The sequence below is a fragment of the Alligator sinensis genome, unplaced genomic scaffold (assembly GCF_000455745.1).
Source record: "Alligator sinensis unplaced genomic scaffold, ASM45574v1 scaffold991_1, whole genome shotgun sequence".
In the NCBI taxonomy this organism is placed as follows: domain Eukaryota; kingdom Metazoa; phylum Chordata; order Crocodylia; family Alligatoridae; genus Alligator; species Alligator sinensis.
Genome location: NW_005842335.1, coordinates 606,080 through 624,562, shown reverse-complemented (window position 1 = coordinate 624,562; position 18,483 = coordinate 606,080). Strand labels below are relative to the sequence as shown.

At 49.4% G+C, this 18,483-nt stretch overlaps 1 protein-coding gene across 1 annotated transcript in view; it reads left to right on the top strand.

The window, feature by feature from the left end:
- MARCH4 (membrane associated ring-CH-type finger 4) overlaps positions 1–9,639 on the top strand; it is a 126,541-nt gene extending 116,902 nt beyond the window's left edge. The window contains exon 4 of the mRNA XM_006028688.1: positions 9,278–9,639. Coding sequence (XP_006028750.1) covers positions 9,278–9,639 — 362 coding nt within the window. The remainder of the gene's footprint in view (positions 1–9,277) is intronic.
- The last annotated feature ends 8,844 nt before the right edge of the window (positions 9,640–18,483 follow it).

Genomic DNA, 18,483 nt, shown 5'->3' with positions numbered 1-18,483 from the left:
GGGGCTGGACTCGATGATCTTCCGAGGTCCCTTCCAGCCCTGATGTCTATGAAATCTATGAAATCTATGAAAAGCTGGAAATGAGAGCAGGTGACTAGGGGTGAGAAGAAAGGAATCCAGCCAGCCCCAAGGGATAAATGTCCAAAAAGCTAAAGTAAAAATGAGCGAGGACTAGCAAGGGACACCAAAGGCAACAGGAAGAGGGTCTACAAAGGCATGAGAAGAAAGCAGAAGACCAAGGAAATCATCACTCCATCACTAATCACAAAGAAGGGACGGAGAACAGATCATGCGGAGGAGGCTGAAGTATTTTGTACCATTTTTGCTTTGGTCTCCAGACATGGGTTAATTTTGACAAAGGGACAGGCTCATAGGCCACATATGAGAAGAGCAGACAAGAGCATACTAGATAAAACCAATGTATTTAAGGCACCGAGGTCTGAAGAAATTCATGCTAGAGTATTTAGGGAAGTACCATTAGCAATTATCTTCAGAGTCTCACTGGGGGGGTTAGGGGAGCTCCTGAATGACTGAAGAAATGAAAATATTGGAACAAATTATGAAACAATCAATGCACCCGGAGGATAACCCAATCTAATCCCCACCTCCTTTTGGCGAGGATAACTGGTATAGTGGATGGAAGGAAGCAGTAGCTGTGATAGACCCCAAATCCCTAGTTGGCTTATGAATCCCATGGGAAGGATGGAAAGCTTTAGTGAAGTTAAGGACTAAGTGAACCCACCCATAGGTGGGCATGCAGCTGGTTGAAAATGCACTCAGAGAATAGGTACTGATGGTTTGCTGCCAAGCTGGGAGTGGGTTGCAAGTAGGATCCCACTGGAGCCGGTCCTGTGTCTGGGTCTATTCAATATTTTTCATTAACAACTTGGATGATGGAGGAGAGTACACTTGTAAAATTTGCAGACAATACCTAGCTGCAAAGGGTTACTAGCGCTCTACAGGACAGGATCAGAATTCAAAATGATCTTGATAAATTGGGAAAAAATGGTCTGAAATCAGCCAGATGAAAATCAATAAGGACAAGTGCAAAGTACAACTCCTAAACCGGAGAAATCAAAAGCTTAGATACAAAACGGGGAATTGCTGGCTTTGGCAGCAGTGGCTCAGAGAACGATTTGGGGTTCGAATGGATTGCAAACCACACCGCCCTTTAAGAAAGGTGCAGACAAATTGGAGCGAGTCCCAGAGGAGAGCAACAAAGACAATGAGAGCTGTGGGAAACAAATCCGATGAGGAGAGATGAAAGGCATTTCACTTCTTTAGAAAAGAGGCAGTGGAGGGGACACGTAGCAATCTCCCTGTATCTAAGTGGTTCTCCTAAAGATGACAGTGATTAATTCCCCTTCCACTGGGGATGGACTAGAAGAAATCAGATTAATTGACAGCAAGAAAATTTAGATTAGATACTAGGAAGAACTTTCTAGAGATGAGGGGGTAGCACTGGGACGGGCGCTAAAAGGAGCTGGGGGAATATCCTTCCTTGGGGGTTTTCAAGAACAGACTGTCAGTGATGAGCTCGCTATAAATGACCCTGTCTCTGTGCAGGGGAATGGAGGAATAACCTCCTGAGAGCTCCCCCAGCCGTGTAGTCTGCGATTTTAGGGATGAGAGTCCCTACATGGACACGGCCTGGTTTATTATTAAGGATCGCATCGCTCCCAGGTTACGGAACAAGAGCACGTTGAAAGATGCCCTTTATTTAGGGTATCACTTTGGCCACCCCCCTAGCACTTATTTTCCAAGGGCAGCGGTGGGTCTCTCTGTGTTATCAGAGTAGTGCACGATGTTAATAAACGACATCGAAAGGGGCACACTTAAAAACCCAGCAATGCCATGCGAGCCAGGTGGACTCAAGCAACGTGCAGTTTCACTCAAGCAAATGCAATGCTTTTAACTCAATGCAGTTGAACTCAAGCAACGTGCTGAAAAGAGAGGTCCTCTGATGTGAGGGCAGAGGCACGTGGAGCTGAGCTGCAAGGAGCGTCAGAGAGGAAGGTGAGGGACCCCGAACTGGACGTGAGGGGCAAAGGGGTCCAAGGAGAGGGAAGCCAAAATGAAGAGCAGGAAGGGTCTTCTGGGATCTTGGAGGGTAGAAATCCATCTCTCCATCTTGTGGGGTGGCTGAGCAGTCTTGCCCTCAGCCAGCAGTGCTGTGGAGGCAGGGTTTTAGTTTGTTGCCCTCAGCCAGCAGTGCTGTGGAGGCAGGTTTTTAGTTCAGACTGCAATCACTGCCCAATCTGCTGCTCTGGTTTCTGCTCCCTGCCCCATGCTCCCTGTCCAAGCTGCCGCTTCTTCCTGCCAGGCATTGTGCGGCCGGTCCCCTCTCCGAACTGCTACGGGCCACACGCACAGGCTGCTCATGTCCCTTCTGGCACGCACGTCAGTGGGGGCAGATGGCAGAACAAGGAGCAATGGTCTCAACTTGGGCTCAAGTTGCAGTGAGGCAAGTTGAGGTTGGATATTAAGAAGAAGACATCTCAGTGGCATCCAGAGGCCCCAGTGTGGTTCAGTATTTTGGAGTGATGACAGCTGTAGGAACAGCCCCCGTCCCAAAGGATTTATGGCCTCATTTAAGACAAGTTGTAAACAAGTGGGAGTACCAGTCCTTCCTCTTTAGCGCCCCACATCCCTTCTATTGCTTGCCCCAAGATCAAGGTTCCCACTGTGCCAACATTAATCGTAACAAATGACTTGAAGATTGGTTTTTGGTAGCTGCTTTCAATATAATGCTTGGGACAGGGAAGGTGGACAGCCCTGGCTGCAGTTGGGAAGGGCACCTTGCAAACTCACCCCATGCTTTGTCATATGCACAAGCCCTGTTCTGCAACATGCCCCCTGCAACCTCCTCCTCCACCGGCTTTGTCATGCAATGTCCCTCTTGTACCAGCCCGCACACTGGTATCCTTATGACGCTCAGTCCAGTCTGGGCCCGGCAGATGTTGCTGTAGTCTAGGGTTGGGTATTTGACTGGTCAAATAAAGTTTGGTCAATTGACCAGTCAAATATCGGTCAAAAATTGTAAAAAGTTGCCAATAGGTCCAAATAATACCTAGAAAAAGCAAAGATTGTCCATTAAGAATTGTGTCAAAAAAGCAATAAAAAATCATATTTCTGTCAAGAAAAGTACAAAAAAAAATGTTGTTCTTTTTGTAAAATTGCTATACTCTTTGACAGGTCAAAAATATGCAGCTAGTTGACTGGTCAATTGACAATAGTTGACGGGTCAGTTGACCAGCTTGCCAACCCTACTGTAGCCAATACCCCGAGAAGGGAGGAACCTCGCTCGGGCAGCGATGGTCCGTTTTGTGGCTTTGGGTTGTGGTAGACGGACGTTTTGCGAGGCCCCTCTGAACCCAGACAAATACCAGTCCCATGAGACTGATTTCTGGGCCCTTATTAGAAATTCCTGGTCATGCTTCAGTTTCCGATGGCTGTTTCAGGCCCTGCTGCTTCTCTGAACAGAGGAGCCGGATTAGTTCTTGCAACCAGTTAAATGTGGAAATAAAGCTGACCGATCATCCAGAAAAGAACCGTCCCAGGTCTTATTCTATTTGGGAAGAAAACAAGAGGCCTGACAGGGTGGTGAATAATAGACATGGAAAAAGGGGCAAGCCCTCGGGAGTTTACCAGCCAAAAGCTTGTTCTGTCAGAAGCGGTGCCGGTGCCTCTACTGAGAGCTCGTGTAGACATACTGATGTCATAGAAATCCTACAGTCATAGAAAGTGAGAGTTGAAGGGATCTCAGGAGGTCACATCGAGTCCAACCCGCTGCTCCAAGCAGGACCAGCCCCAACTGCATCATCCCAGACAAGGCTGTGTCTACATGGGACTTAAAAACCTCCAGGGATGGAGATGCCACCACCTCTCTGGGTGACCTGTTCCAGTGCTTCACCACCCTCCTACTTAAAAAGTTTTTCCTAATATCCAACCTCAACTTCCCTTGCTGCAACTGGAGCCCATTGCTCCTTGTTCTGTCAAGGAGCATCCCTCCCTTTCTTCCCCCTTCTTTAATTGCCTCCTGTTGCATCTGATCTGAAATGAGATTACAAGCGCTCCAAGGCTGGGATCCTTTGTGATGATGATTTTTAGTAGAGAACTACCTAGGACAGGGGTTCCCCAACTGTGGTGCACATACCCCTGGGGGTATGCAAGACATCTCTGGGGTGCACAGGAGAAACTGTGTAATGGCAGATTTAATTTTCCTTATAATAATAATAATTGGCATTTAAGGGGTTAGAATATAAAACGTATACTAGTAAGCGTATGCAGGCAGCTGGTAAATCTGGAGGGATTATGCAATAAGAAAAAGTTTGAGAACCTAGTCTAATCCTCACCGGAGAGGGGCTGTATGGATACACTGCAAAGAAACAGGCCCTGCCCTGTAGTATTTCCAACCTTGGTCTAAAATGAGAGGCAAGGGGTAGTTCAGCAAACAGACAGGAGATGCACAAAGTACCCACGTGATGACTAGGAGACACGCAATGTCCATAAAGTTTCCCTGTAGGGCATCTGCAATCGAGAGCAGAGCCCCTGCTGCCTGCTTTGCCTTATGGAGAGGTCTATGGGAAACTTGGGAAGTTTTCCCAGAATTAGACCCCTTCTGCAGGCTGCTCCAGGTAGATGTAGCCGTAAATCGGGAAGATTGCCCTCCAGTAACACAGGGTTGCCCTCAGAGCGATGGTATGTCTGGAAGGGCTTTCCACGAAGCTGCCTGCAGGCATTCAGGTTGGCATTTTTTAACTCAAACAGGCCAAATGTGTTGACCGGCCCTACAAAACTTCCCACAACTTGAGACCGACTCTCGCTCACTCTTGGCATTTACTGTTGCAAATGCATCACCCTTACTTCTGCCTCCCTGCCCACCCCTTTGCTCTGTTCCCTTTTAATTTTACAACTTCCTGAGCTCCACGCGGCAAAATCGATAAGTAATTTAGAGCCCGGCAAATACAGAGGAAAACAAGTTATTTTGCACTTTTATAAATATTTTGAAGGCAGAATTATCTGAGCAAACAGGTGCTTGGCCGACTCAGCAGCCCATCCATCAGCATCACACAGCTAATTGCGTAGATCATACACATTTATAATTAGGAGACAAACAAACAAGAGTTTTAAAAACAACCCTCTCGAATCAGGCTGCTCATTTTAATATTTCTGATAAGCTCATTAAGAATAGATTTACACTCCCGGCTCTGTGCTTAACACTTGGGAGACTGGATCTGATCCCACGGAGGCGTAACACGGCTCCGGAGGAAATGCCCGATTTGGTTTCTTTTATCCAGGGCCTAGAAGGATCTCAATGACGCACTGAATCTGTTGTTGTTCAGGGCGAGATTTTGTTCCTATTTAGGGCTCTGATAACTCATTTAAATGTATTCCTAACATCCCTTGGCAGAGGCTATCCCCTTGAGACCTGCTTCAAAGGTCTCTGCTGCCGTGCCTGGGCCTTTAGTCAGTCCCAGGTGTCCTCAGGTGTCCTGCTTTCCCCGGCTCTGTTCTTTGATCCTAGAGATGCTGAAAGATGTCACCTACATTTCAGGGCAGGGAATAGAAAATAATTTTCTGCCATGACCCCAGGGTGTTTGGCAGGAGCGAAGATTGAGAGTTGGGTTTAGACACTATCACAGACTTCTTTCCCATTTTGCTTCCTATAGACCACGGAGGTTTTCACGGCTGTCATCAGTGGTGATCCTGTCTTATTTCAGCCAAAGTCCCAGGACAGCCAGGTGTTAATATTCAGTGTGAAGAGCAATGAAGTGCTTAACAAGCCAAACATTTGTATTGTTGCGAAGCCTCGGAGTTAGCACCACATTAAGGTGAATGAAGCAGTCCTCGTGTTGTTTCTTCAGAATCAAAGTAGTGCAGCAAGGGATGGTATTTGGACGGGTTTATGTAGCAGGTCAAATTTGGATGGCCTTCCTCACGCCGGGAGGACTGGAAACCTAATTTCAATCCAAACTGATCTTAAATGCTACCCCAGTTGATCTGGACGCAGGAAAGGGGTGATGTCTCCGTTCAAACCCCAGTCACGGGACGTCCTGAACATATTCTTTGTTTCATCAAATCACAGAAAATGGTTGGAAGGGACCTCAGGAGGTCACATCTAGTCCAACCCCCTGCTCCAAGCAGGACCAGCCCCAGCTACAGCATCCCAGCCAGGGCTTTGTCTACCCGGGTCTGCAACACCTCCAAGGATGGAGGCTGCACCACCTCTCTGGGTAGTGCTTCTGCACCCTACTCATGAGAAAGTTTTCCTAATATCTACCCCACATCTTCATTTCTATCCACAGCCCCAGTCTTGCTTTGACTACCAGTTTGGACTTGGGCCTCCAAATCAAAGCATAATTCAATCAAAGTTGCCCATTTTTACCATTCTCTCACTGCACCCATGTGAATATTTTGTTTCTGACTTGCTGGGAATCCCAGGATGCTAGGATCCCATGTGGTTTTGACTTCCAGTAAGATGTTCCCATGGCTCTAACGTTGTCACATTGCACATCAGCATGCCCAGCACTGCAGGGGTGGAACGACTCTCTTACACCCCTTTGGAAAGGTGGGATCAGTGGTGGAAGTGCATTGATCACAGCTGTGCATGTGCGTGTTAGTTTTGGTATCTATATAAACAGATTCGGTCATGAGGGGATGGGCATATTCTCCTGCAAATTGGCAGACCTCCATGCTCTGAAGGCATGTGTCCTTCTGCTCTTTCTAACATTTTCTGATCTGGTCTGCACTGGTGAGTGAGGCCACATCTCGAGTCCTGTGTCCAGTTTTCATCCTCCCGTTATAGAAAGGATGTGGACAGGTTGGAGAGAGTCCAGTGGAGGGCAATGGAAATGGTTGTGGGGCTGGGGGACAGGACTGGTGAGGAGAGACTGAGGGAAATGGGCTGATTGAGTCTGCAGAAGAGAAGACCGAGGAGGATTGAATACCAGCTTCACCTCCCTGCAGGGGGGCTGCAAAGAGCATGGAGCTGGGCTGGTCTCATTGGGGGCAGATGAGCAATGGGCTCAAGCTGTAGCAAGGGAAGTTGAGGTTGGATATGAGGAAAAACTTTTTAAGTAGGATGATAGTAAAACAGTGAACCAGGCTCCCCAGAGAGGTGATGGACTCTTCATCCTTGGAGGTATGTAAGACCCATCTCAACAAAGCCTTGGCTGGGATGATGTAGTTGGGGCTGGTCCTGCTTGGAGCAGGGGTTGGACTGGATGTGACCTCCTGAGCTCCCTTCCAACCTGAATTTTCTTGATTCCCTCGGTGGGTGACATAAGGTTACCAAACCTTTGGGTAAATTTGCCCCCTGAGCCATTTGTTTTACCCTTGGTCTTTTTCTTGGCTGCAGCTCTTATCTTCCTGAGCGTGCTGTTGTTATTCATCTGCATTGCCGTGCAGTCATCTCTGCAGGCCTCAGCCAGGTGCTGGGCAGTCTACTGTGGTAGACGATGACCGTCCTACAGAGCTTACCTGGTGGAAGACAAGTTCTTCCTGCCACGGGCCATCGCCATAAATGTTGACTGCTGCCTTGCGTGTCCGAACAAGACAGGCGACCAGCTGGTGGCCCCCACAACAGCCGGCTCTCGTGTGCCAGGGGAGGTCATTACGTGCCAGGTAGCACAGGAAAGCACAGCTCTGGGAAAATGCTGGACTAAGGACAAAGTGATTAGGTTCGGTTCATCAATGATGGCGCTAAATCATCTTACACTCCAGCGACTTTCACTTGCATGCACATTAAACCCATCATGAAATCCAACTGGTCGAGCCCGTGTCAAGATTTTTGTAAAATGTGATCACACTTGCTGTATGCGAGTCTATTCTTTGCTGGTGCATTTATGCTCCTGAAAGCTCTTGGGTTGGTAAACTGTGGATGATCCTAAAGGCAGGGATCTCCTCTGATAATCTTAACTTTGGCCCAGAAGGAGGTAAAAAATTGTTACTAAACTGAATGATGTCCACACTGATCCAACTTAGTGTTAGTCCATCAGCTGGAAGCAGTGCTTTTGCAATGGGTGAACCGATGCACACCCTAACATCCCGCAAGGTTTGATTTGTATATGACCCTGCCTTAAATTAAACATTTTGGACAAAGTCTCCAGTTTAGCCTGATTTATAGTGTTTTAATATATTGACTAAGCCAATATGATTCATGATGTCACTGCTTCTACCAAGTTCAACAGACAGGTATGAGTGTGTGTGTGTGTGAATCTGTCTAAGTTAACTAGATATCTAAACCATGCCACTCTCCACAGTACTGGAGAAAATAAATAATCCAGTAATAATAATAATAATAATCCTTAGCCCCTGAGTAACTCATTTTTCCCAAGTGATTTGTAAATATTAACTAATTCCCGCGGCCCAATTTAGAGAGACGAATACACGAATGCTCCCATTTTACAGAGAAGATAACTGAGGCATGGAGGCAGGAACTAGCCTGCCCTGTGTCTCAGGACTCAGAAAGTTAGGATTAGTCACAGACCACTGCTGCAAGCAGGGGAGAAGCCCTCCATACACCGTTGCCGATGCGAGGTCAGGGGATACCGGCGCAGACACACACATGCAATATCAGTGGTGATAATTTGCTCGCATGATCCTCTCTCATCCATTGATATCAGAGCACTCTTCACGAATGAGTCTCGTGCATGAAGAGTGGTGCATCCCCATTTTGCAGACAAGGTAAGTGAGTCAAGGGAGGTCAACCGAGTCAAGTCGCTTGCCCACTGAAAGTCCAGGACACTTAGGAACAGAGCCCAAAGATCTTGCTTGCCAGCCCTGCTCTGCCCTAGACCTCGACTGCCTTTCTACCGCGCACGCGGGCAGGTTTGACTGGTGCACGCAGGAGGCTGATGCAAGGGACGCCAACCACACACAGATCCCAGCTCCTCTCCCCCGCCACATTTCCTACCCGGTGAGTCATGCACGGCGAGGCCAGGCCTGGATCAAACCGAGGTGTGCGCTAGTCAGAGGATATTATTTTGCTGGACAGAATATCTCATCTTTCCACACTCACGACCTGTTTATTGACTGCTGAGATAAAACTGCCGTGCATTTAATTCAGGTGGAAAGAGGTCCAGCTGAGCAAGAGGGCTGGTGCCCTGCCAAGCAGTAATTAAAAACCTTGATTTATCATAGAATAAACACTGACTAAGAGAGGTACGTTCACAGACCACTAAGCAAGCAAGTGGAGGGAGTGATGGGGGTAGGGAGAGGATGATAGCTTCTTTCTAAAGTTTCTTTCTGTTGTTTATTCCCCCCTTCCCTCCAGGTCTAATAATCCATGAAGGGCCCTCAGTTTACCGGATTTTTAAACGGTGGCAGGCGGTAAATCAGCAGTGGAAAGTGCTGAACTATGACAAAACAAAGGACATGGAGGAACAAAAAACAGGGACCAGGACAAACCAACGACCCTCTTCCCAAACCAACCATTCGTCCTCCACCGGTGGTGCAGCCAGCAACTCCACTCCCGCCGACAACGGGGCTCGGGGCACCGGCCATGCCACGGGCACCCTCTCTGACCACCACTGTGCTTATACCATCCTGCATATACTCAGCCACCTGAGGCCTCACGAACAGAGGAGCCAATCTAGCACTAACAGAGAGCTCGTTATGAGGGTTACGACGGTCTGAGCTAAGATTTCTGGAGGCCTTAACGCGAAGCAGAGGAGCCGAGGAACTCTACCGCAGAGGAGCATGGTGTGCCTTTTTCTTTCTTTGTTTCTTTTTTCCTTTCTTTCCGTTTTCTTCTTTGTAGCTGCACAAGGAGCATACGCGACACGTGGCCAACTGAGGAGGAAGGAGAGGCAGAGCCGCGCACCCATGCTGAAGAGGTTCATTTTTTTTTCCAGCCAGTAAATATTAAAACACAAAAAAAAAAAAAAAAAAAAACAACCAACAAAACAAGTGCAATACAGACTAAAAACTGAGTAGGCAGAGGTTTGGGGGCACACAGAGGAACAGCTGGTATTAGCATGTCTTACAAGTTTTATTACCTGGGATGGGTAACGTTCGTTTTCTACATACATCCACACACGCACGCACGCGCGCACACCCCCCGCACGCAGAGTGGGATGGCGGCAACCGGAGGGAGCGAAGGAAGCAAAGTATTTTGGAGTATTTGTCAAACCGGGGGACCCAGGGATGGGAGTCGTTGCGTTTCCTACATCGTTCTGGAGCCCTGTACTGTTTGTGATGGGATATTTCCAATGAAATGGCTTGGGATTTTCAGTATTGATTTAAAAAAGAGAGAGAGAGAGAGAGAGAGAAAGGCAATTCCTTCCAAATTTCACCAAAACCACCCCCCTGATTTCACAGCTTCCCACCAAAGGAGGCTCGGGGAGGGGGGGCCTGGGAGGGGAGTCGCGTGACCTTTGGATGTTTGGGCGAATGTTGTACAGAAATGTTCGGCGGGTGTTTTCAAGCACAAGTCCTGGTGTGATTTATGCCTTCATGACCCCAAACTCAGCGCCCAACCTTTCTCACTCATGGAAACCATCTTCCAGGTTACCTTCCTCCCATTGCCCCCGGCTGAGCGCACGGGGCCAGGCCCAGCCCCGCGGGGTTTCTCCTGCGCCTTGATTCATCCACTCATCAGACACGTATTGATTTTTCGGATGTGTGTATCCCCGCATCAGAGTCTCTCTTGGTCCTCTAGGTTAAGCCCTCAATCTCCGGTTTGTTAGTTCATCGTCTAGTCTATGCCATTCAATCATTCAGCAGAGACTTTAGTCTGCAGAGGGAGCACAGTCCCTTCCTTACTTTATTACACTTTTAATAAGTGTCCTTCTCTTAGGACTTCTCCATGGAGGTGCCAGTTGCTCTTCAAGAACACTCTCTTTCAATGCACAATGGCTGAATCCTTTGTGGGTATTAAAGGGACACTGTCAAGTACTTTTTAAATAGTTTTTAGGGTTTTTTTATTACTCTCCATTGTTTGTAATATTCTCTTTAAAAGCTTGAAAATAAAATTTCTTTCCTACTGATTTCGTCCTTTTCCATTTGACATACGCTCTTCTCCCCGCTTCCCCCACCTCCGCTCACGCCACTCCCTTCCACCTCTCTCCCTCCTCCTCCTCCCCCTTCCTCCCCTCGTACCGTAACCGGGTGTCAAACGTGGCCGCGCACGGTTTACGTCCTTTCCACGTGCCCCGGCATCACTGAAGACGAGTGCCCCAGCCCCGAGGAGCGGAGCTGTCTTGTTACCCTCGCATCAGCAGACGAGCAACCAGTACCAATATCGGGCGTTAACTAGGTCTGGAGCAATGGCAGTCACAATTTCAGCCCCCAAGTCTGGCCATTGGCCGCCCAGAGCCAAATAAAAGCGCCTAAATCACATTGGCTTGATTTTTCAGACGGGCTGAGCTGCGGTTTTGTGCTACCAACCTTCGCCATAAGACCGAAACACCTCTCGCAGCCTCCACTGGATGCTCAGCGCCTCTGAAAAGCAGGTAGTGCTGAATTGGGCCCCTGCCCGTGGACTCCCATTGCCTCATTTATGGCATCCAGACTTGAAACTGCCAGCCGTCCAGTGATGTAGAGCACCGATGAGAGCGGTGTTTTACGGGAGGTCACGTTTTAGGCCTAAATTACTTGACAGTGTCCCTTTGAATACCAAAATACACCAAAACAGGAGTTATGGCAGATGGGGAGTGAGATGAGGCACAGAAGCAGAGTTGAGCTTTGTCCTAAATGACCCAAAATGGGCTTACCCTGAAAGAGCCACATGCACGGAGATGATCTCGGGGGTATTTGGCCTGTCTGCGGTCTGCCAAAAGAGTGCTTTTGGGTGCTGGGGGACAGGCAGTGTTGAACAGCCCTAGAAGCAGCTCCCCAAAACAGCAGGTGCTGGAGGGAGCGTGTCCTTCCTCGGGCTGCTCCCACGGCCAGGGATAGAAAAGTGCAATCAAAGCAAACGATCCCCGTGTTGACGGACACTTGTGGTGCAGATGGGGAGGCAATTGGCCGGGTCTCCCCCACCTTCCCCTGACATTTAGTAAGGGAAAACCTGTCCTTTCCTCGGGGCGAGCAGGCTGTGGACAAGCATCGGGGCAGAAGCACGTCTCAGCCTGAAAGAGAGGCACGGTCCGGGCGCAGGACTTCATCATCTCACTCCAGCTCTGCCGTTGACTCTCTGTAGCCTTGAACAAGTTCCTGAACCTTCTGGCTCAGCTCCCCATCCACAAAATGGGGACAATAATACTTACCTACCTCACAGGGGGGTTGTGAGCATCCACGTTCATGAAGCCCGCTAAAGCACCAAGTCCCGTCCGTACCCGAGAGGGTAACCAACTGGTCAGTGGGAATGGGCACCACACTGCTTGTCTGGATGCAAGCCAACCAGCTCACCTAGGTGTATCATAGCCCCTACACCACTACCGGGGACTCTCCTGTTGCTAACATGGGTGGGGTGCTGTCCCGAGTCCCATCCCCTCTGTTGCATGAAGCTCTGGATGGCTGTGGCGTGCGGCGTAGTGACAACCGTGGTGTCCCGCTCGGCCAGGGATTTGTTACGACATTTTCTACATACATGTTTTCCATACATTGTGCTTAGAAATAAACTTTCCAGTTACAGCTGGCATTTCTGGGTCTCTGCGGTTGAGTGGCAGCAGCGTGCATCCTGCCTACAAGTCCTTTGTGTCTGTCTGACTGAACGCCATCCAGAGCCCAACGCCGAGGCGGTGACCTTCCAAGAGTTTTTTGTTTGCAAATCAAAGACCTATCTCACCTGGGTTCATTTGCCCATCATAAGCATCCTGTCCTGGTCAGCGATTGCTGGTCAATCCTTTGGTGATGAGAAGCACATGGATACCAAGGTAGATAATAAAGGGAGTTGGAAATTGGTCCGAGCAGTTTCCTAGGCATGTTAGCTGTCCATCTGAGAGCTGCCACCAACCCAGCAGGCCCCAAGAGGCCAGGTGTAAGTGGAAACTCTGCGGTCAGATCAGCTCATTTCTGAATGAAAAGATGCTGGGTCTCTGAGGCTGCTGGACTGAGAGCGAAGGGTGCAAGTTTGGGGTTTGGTTTGGTTTCCGGCAGCAATACCAATGAGCATCTTCTCCCCACAGCAGTTTCCTCTGCTGTCTCCCCGCTCTTTCGGCCGCTCTGCAGCCCTTTGCAAGGTGCAAATAGGAGGTCATTTGCCCCTGAGCTCTTAGCTAGAGCCTGAACACCACGCTGTGTAGAGGAGAGGGCCACAACAGCAAGTGGGACGAGGAGCCGGTGCTAAAAAGTGCTGCTCCACAGAAGGCAACTCTTCACTGGCCTCTCTTCCCCAGCACTGCGCACCTTGCCTGCTTTCTTGGGCTCTCTTTGCTTTGGAAGAGGGGTTCGCTGCAAAGCAGCCACATCTGCAAACTGCGTGGACAGAAGGAAGCAGAGTCCAGCCGCTGTTTCTCTGGGTGCAGAAACCCCACATCTGAGCACTGGGCGCCACCCAGTTTTTGTGCTTAATGCACCAGCCGGGGGAGACCGATGGATCGGAGATCGGGATTTCTTCCTTAGCTGTGATGGGGCACTTCGTGCCTTCTTGGGGATGTTTCTGCCAGCTCTGAAATCTGTCCATACTACCTTCTTCCCCCCAAATGGCTGCTGGTCTGCATTGCTCTTCCATTAGCTGCACAAACCCTCCCCTTTTAAGTGCCGACCCTGCAAGGACTCCTTCCTCCCACGTTCCCTGCAAGGGCTCACGCGCAGACTGAGACTGTACTCTGGACCCTTCACGGTCCCTGCTTCCACCTCCACTGCCCCTCCTCGAGTCCCGACCCTTGGGGTGGTCTGCACGCTTTCATCTGCACTCAGCTGGAAATCCGTGGCGCCTGCTGCCAACCAACACTCGCAGAGACCAAAATGCTAGTGCAAACCAGCACACACCGCTCCCCACTTCGGACGCCAGCGCTGGTGGGCTGGCTCTCGTGAGAAATACATGAGTTTTCCTCTTGTTTTGCTTTTAATAAGGCCGGGCCTGTGGTTTTCCAAGGGGGACCTTGATGGTATAGGTGGATCGTTCCACTACAGCGGATGGACCTCGAGGAAGAACAAATCAGCCGCATTTGAGTCAAGAAAAGCTACAAGAAGCGTGGGCGTGTTTCTCTCATTAAGGAGCAGAGACCCAGGTGCCAGCCTTTGCAAAGAGGCAGAAACAGTCAAATCCAGAGAGAGATTAGTTGTATTTTAACTCAGGGAGACAAGAAAAATCTTCTCACACCTTCCAGATCCCTGACGTTTCCTTCAGGCGCCGATTTGGCCAGTAGGCCCAGTATCCCAGCCAATCTCCTCTGGACTGGGACATTTTCTGGAGATCATCCTTCATGAGGACCAGAGGACCTCTGGCCTCGTCAGGCTGCTAGCCATCCCTCTTCAAGGGGCAGGCCTGCCCTTTCTGTCCCTCTTAACAGACCTGCCCCATGGCTCGAATGTCTTTTGGGTTGATGCCACACGGTGGGTGACACGTGCACAGTGTCACACGTGCAGTGATGGTGACCAGGCAAAGTCTTGCAGGGGGTAACCCATCCTCACGCAGGGTCTGAGCACATTTCAGCGCCGGCACTGCATCCAGGCAAGTAGGACCAGGAAGCCCATCCAGGACTCTCACCTGGCAGCAAAGAGCATGAGGGCAGGGAGCAAAGTGATTGCTTTCTCAATTTATGTTGTAAGTTCAGTCAGTTCCCAGCAGTCCAGCACAGTGAAGGAAAATCAGTGAGATCCAAAGAAACACTGATGTATCCTACTGAGATAAGGCCCCTTGGCTAGCGATGCATTTGCCTTAATGGCTAGCGTCTAGAGAGCTTCAACCCCATGCACCAGATTCACGACCTGCTGCATCCTTTTCATTTCTAGACCCAGGTTGCTCAATTCTGCACCTCGCTGTTGCTCTGCTTTTCCAGCCCTGGAGCAGAGACAACTACAGGATGAACGCCGTGGCCGGTTTGGCGAGAGGGCTCTATTGTCTGCCATGTATTCAAGCAACTCAGCTCAGTCGTGATCAAAAGCACATGAACGGGCGCCCAGAGATGAGAAACTAGTGCAGGATCTTATTGTATCAATACTTACCTCCTTGTTTGCATCTAAGGCAGATGTGCTGAATAAACCAACAGTTTTCCCATACAGACCATTCCCTCTGGTGAGATGAGTTTGACTTGGTGTAGTTATAGAAACACAGAATCACAGACAATGAGGGTTGAAGGGAGCTCAGGAGGTCACATCGAGTCCAACCCCCTGCTCCAAGCAGGACCGGCCCCAACTCCATCATCCCAGCCAAGGCTTTGTCTACTGGGGTCTTCAAAATCTCCAAGGATGGAGATTGCACCACCTCTCTAGATAAATTGTTTCAGTGCTTTACTATCCTCCTAGTGAGAAAGTTTTTCCTAATATCCAACCTCAACTTCCCTTGCGGCATCTTGAGCCCATTGCTCCTTGTCCTGTCACCACTGAGAACAGCCCAGCTCCATCTTCTTTGCAACCCCTTGCAGGGAGGTGAAGGTTTGTCATTGGAGGTTTGATCTAATATCTATTTTGTTGGATACAAGTAGAATCAACCCTGACATTTCTGAGTGGTTCAGAAAAAATATCTTAATTCATTATTCAAATTACCTCCACATCATTAAATGAGTTTGTGCTTTGGAAAGAGAGAATGAAGTCATTCCAGTTCTAAAAGAGGAGAAACAAGTTTAAGAAATTACTACTTTCCCCCCATCTCAAGATAAATAAACTGGAAAGCATATTTACTCTACCGAATCTCAAAAATAAAAAGAAAGTCATGGCAAGAGCTTTTGAATGGCATGATCTTATGCTAAGCAAACAAATTGGAGAAAGAAAATGATCGTGTGGGATTCTTGTCCAATTCTCTGGTCCTATTGTTTCTAAAATGTACATTAGGAAATAGAGATCCATGGCTCTTTGAGCAGATCATAGGCGAAGGGTCCCTTTGAAACTATCTGAGTCATACTCAATCAAGCACAAAGATGTATTAGCACAAGGACCTGGAGCCACAGGAGCCAGTTTAATTGACAAGAGACGGTGTCCTCGGACATGGGGAAAGAGAAAGAGAGATTGTCTCCTATGCCACGGTGGCAGCGCTTTTCCTAGGCCACGCTGGCGGTGTTGATCCCAGCCAGTTTATGCTCAGTCCATAAGCAGCCTGTTTTTCCAAGTGTTTTGGAAAGCAGTGATGTTTTTTCAGAGCACAGCGAGCTGAGGAAAATAAAAATTAGGATCTGAGACAACAAGGAGAAACTATTCCCTACATTTTGTTACCGTCACATGTCAAGACCTGCTTTATGGGGCTGAACAAGGATCTGGGTTCATGTCCCTGCCTGCCCAAGGCCCGCCGTGCTACCTGCCAATAACCCCCGCACCTTCCCACAGTGTAACTTTCTACCAAGTGATTAGAGAATCCCTCCAGGTAACGATCATTAGCCAGCAACGATGTATGGTAATGACCGGTGGTTTGGCCAACGCAGCTTTCAGCATTCCCCTTCCCTATTTTTGCCATCACAGCAGTGCGGTGACATCAAAATGTCATTCTTACAATGTCAAGTCCAAATCACGGTTGCTGATGTCAATGTGTCCCAAAAGTCAAGTCAATATTTGCAGGCAGGTACAAACTTTGGGCATTAGCAACTGTACAAAAACCCAAGCGTCTCCTCTGGACCCCAGGGTGCAGGTGGCAGGCAGACATCCTCCTGCATTCAGAATGTGCTTTGGTACCAACGCTCGTCAACAGCATCACAGTCCTTGAGGATCCAGAAACTTGGATATATTGTCCATCCTTGCATGGTCCAAGTCTATAGTGCCCATCCTTGCATGGTGCAAGACTGCCAGAGCTACCTCTCTGTAGCTCTTCCAGGCTCCATTTTTCCCTACCACACTTGTATTGCCTGTTAGGGCGATTCTACATCCTCGTCCTCCCTTTAATCTCTACATGGGAGGAGGATGCAGTGCAACTGGCCAAGCCCAATATCCCCCGAGACAGAAAAATGGGATTCTCTGAACCCAGGGCCACAATATTTAGCTCCGGTTCCTAAGAGTTATGTTCCCTATTCGCTCTCTCACCCGTTACAACCCTACCCTTCCTGGGTCCATGACACTGGGGGGCCCATTGCAGTGAGGGGCAAAGCAACGCATGCATAGGAGGGTGTCAAAAGCCCTGCTTGTCCGTGCCGACAGACATGCACCTGGACTGCTGAGCCCAGACCAGCCTCTTCTAGGTGCTCCCCAATCCAGGCTGGCGCCACTCTACGGCCTTGCGCTAAGTGCTGCAAAGCTGCTGTTTTCTTACCTCAAGGTAACATGCACGCGTAGCACGGTCGCTACCGTGTTTTGCTAAGGTCCCAGAAGTGTAAGTTCAAGCCCTGTTGGCCTGAATGCTCTCCCCGGTCATCCCCGCCCCATCAAAGATAGGCAGATGCCTGATACAAGATGCACCACTTGCCTGGGTGGCTCTGGGAGTAGGAACAGCCCGTTTCCCCCGTGTGAGCCCAACGGGCTCAGACAGACCCCTGATATAACGCTTGAGCTAGCGTGCATGAACTATCCCAAGTTCAAACCATAACCAGGACGGCGCCCTTGAGTTTTACCACCAGATAAGCCCGGAGATAACTCCCTACCTGGAGTTGACCTCGTCTAGTTTTAACACGGTAAACCTCAAGTGCGTTGTCCACCTTGGGTTTGACAAGCTGGCGCGGCACGTAGGGTGGCCGACTCTGTCCGAATCTATTCCGGGAGGTTTCAGGAACGCCAACATGCCCACGACACACAACACGAACGTGCTCATGTATATCAGTTACGGATTACGGCGCATAGCCTTGACGCCAGGATGGCACGTGCACATTTTCAACCCCACCCCAGACTACTATATAATTCAGATTCAACGTTTAATATTTATTTGAATGAATGATCTATCATTTATTGCCCAGGTGGCTCTCAGCAGTCTCCTGGAGATGTATATCTAATTCCTGGAGGCTTCGGGATGATCCCAGAGGGTTGGCAACCCTCGGGTGCAGTTGGGGAGTTCCTGAGAAACTGGACCGGACTGAAAAGCACCCTCTCACCAGTCCAGATCATGCCCAGTACTTACCCCAGGGTAAAAAGCATATGGATTTCAGCTGTGCAGACAAGGCACAGGTGGCAGTTCCCTGAGAGCAGAAGCAAAGCACTGTGCCGGATCTTCAGTTCCCTCCAGGTAGGCAGGTGGCAAGAAGGGCAGCAGTTGGAGAGGGCATTTCCCTGGGTCTTCACCCCCTGTCACGTGCGCTCGCAGCTACCAGGCCAATTCTGCGCCTGCTCTGACCCGTACATCACTGCCGAGCGCCGGGGTCTGATCCACTGCTGAGGTGGGTCCCCGAGAGGCGCGATGTGTCCCTTCCTGGATCATTGAACCCCGCTGATCTGAATCACGATGTCCATGAACCAATGAGACTAAGCCACTGTGTGTGTCCACATGAAAATCCTCCATTTGAGACTTTCTATGGAGGCTTC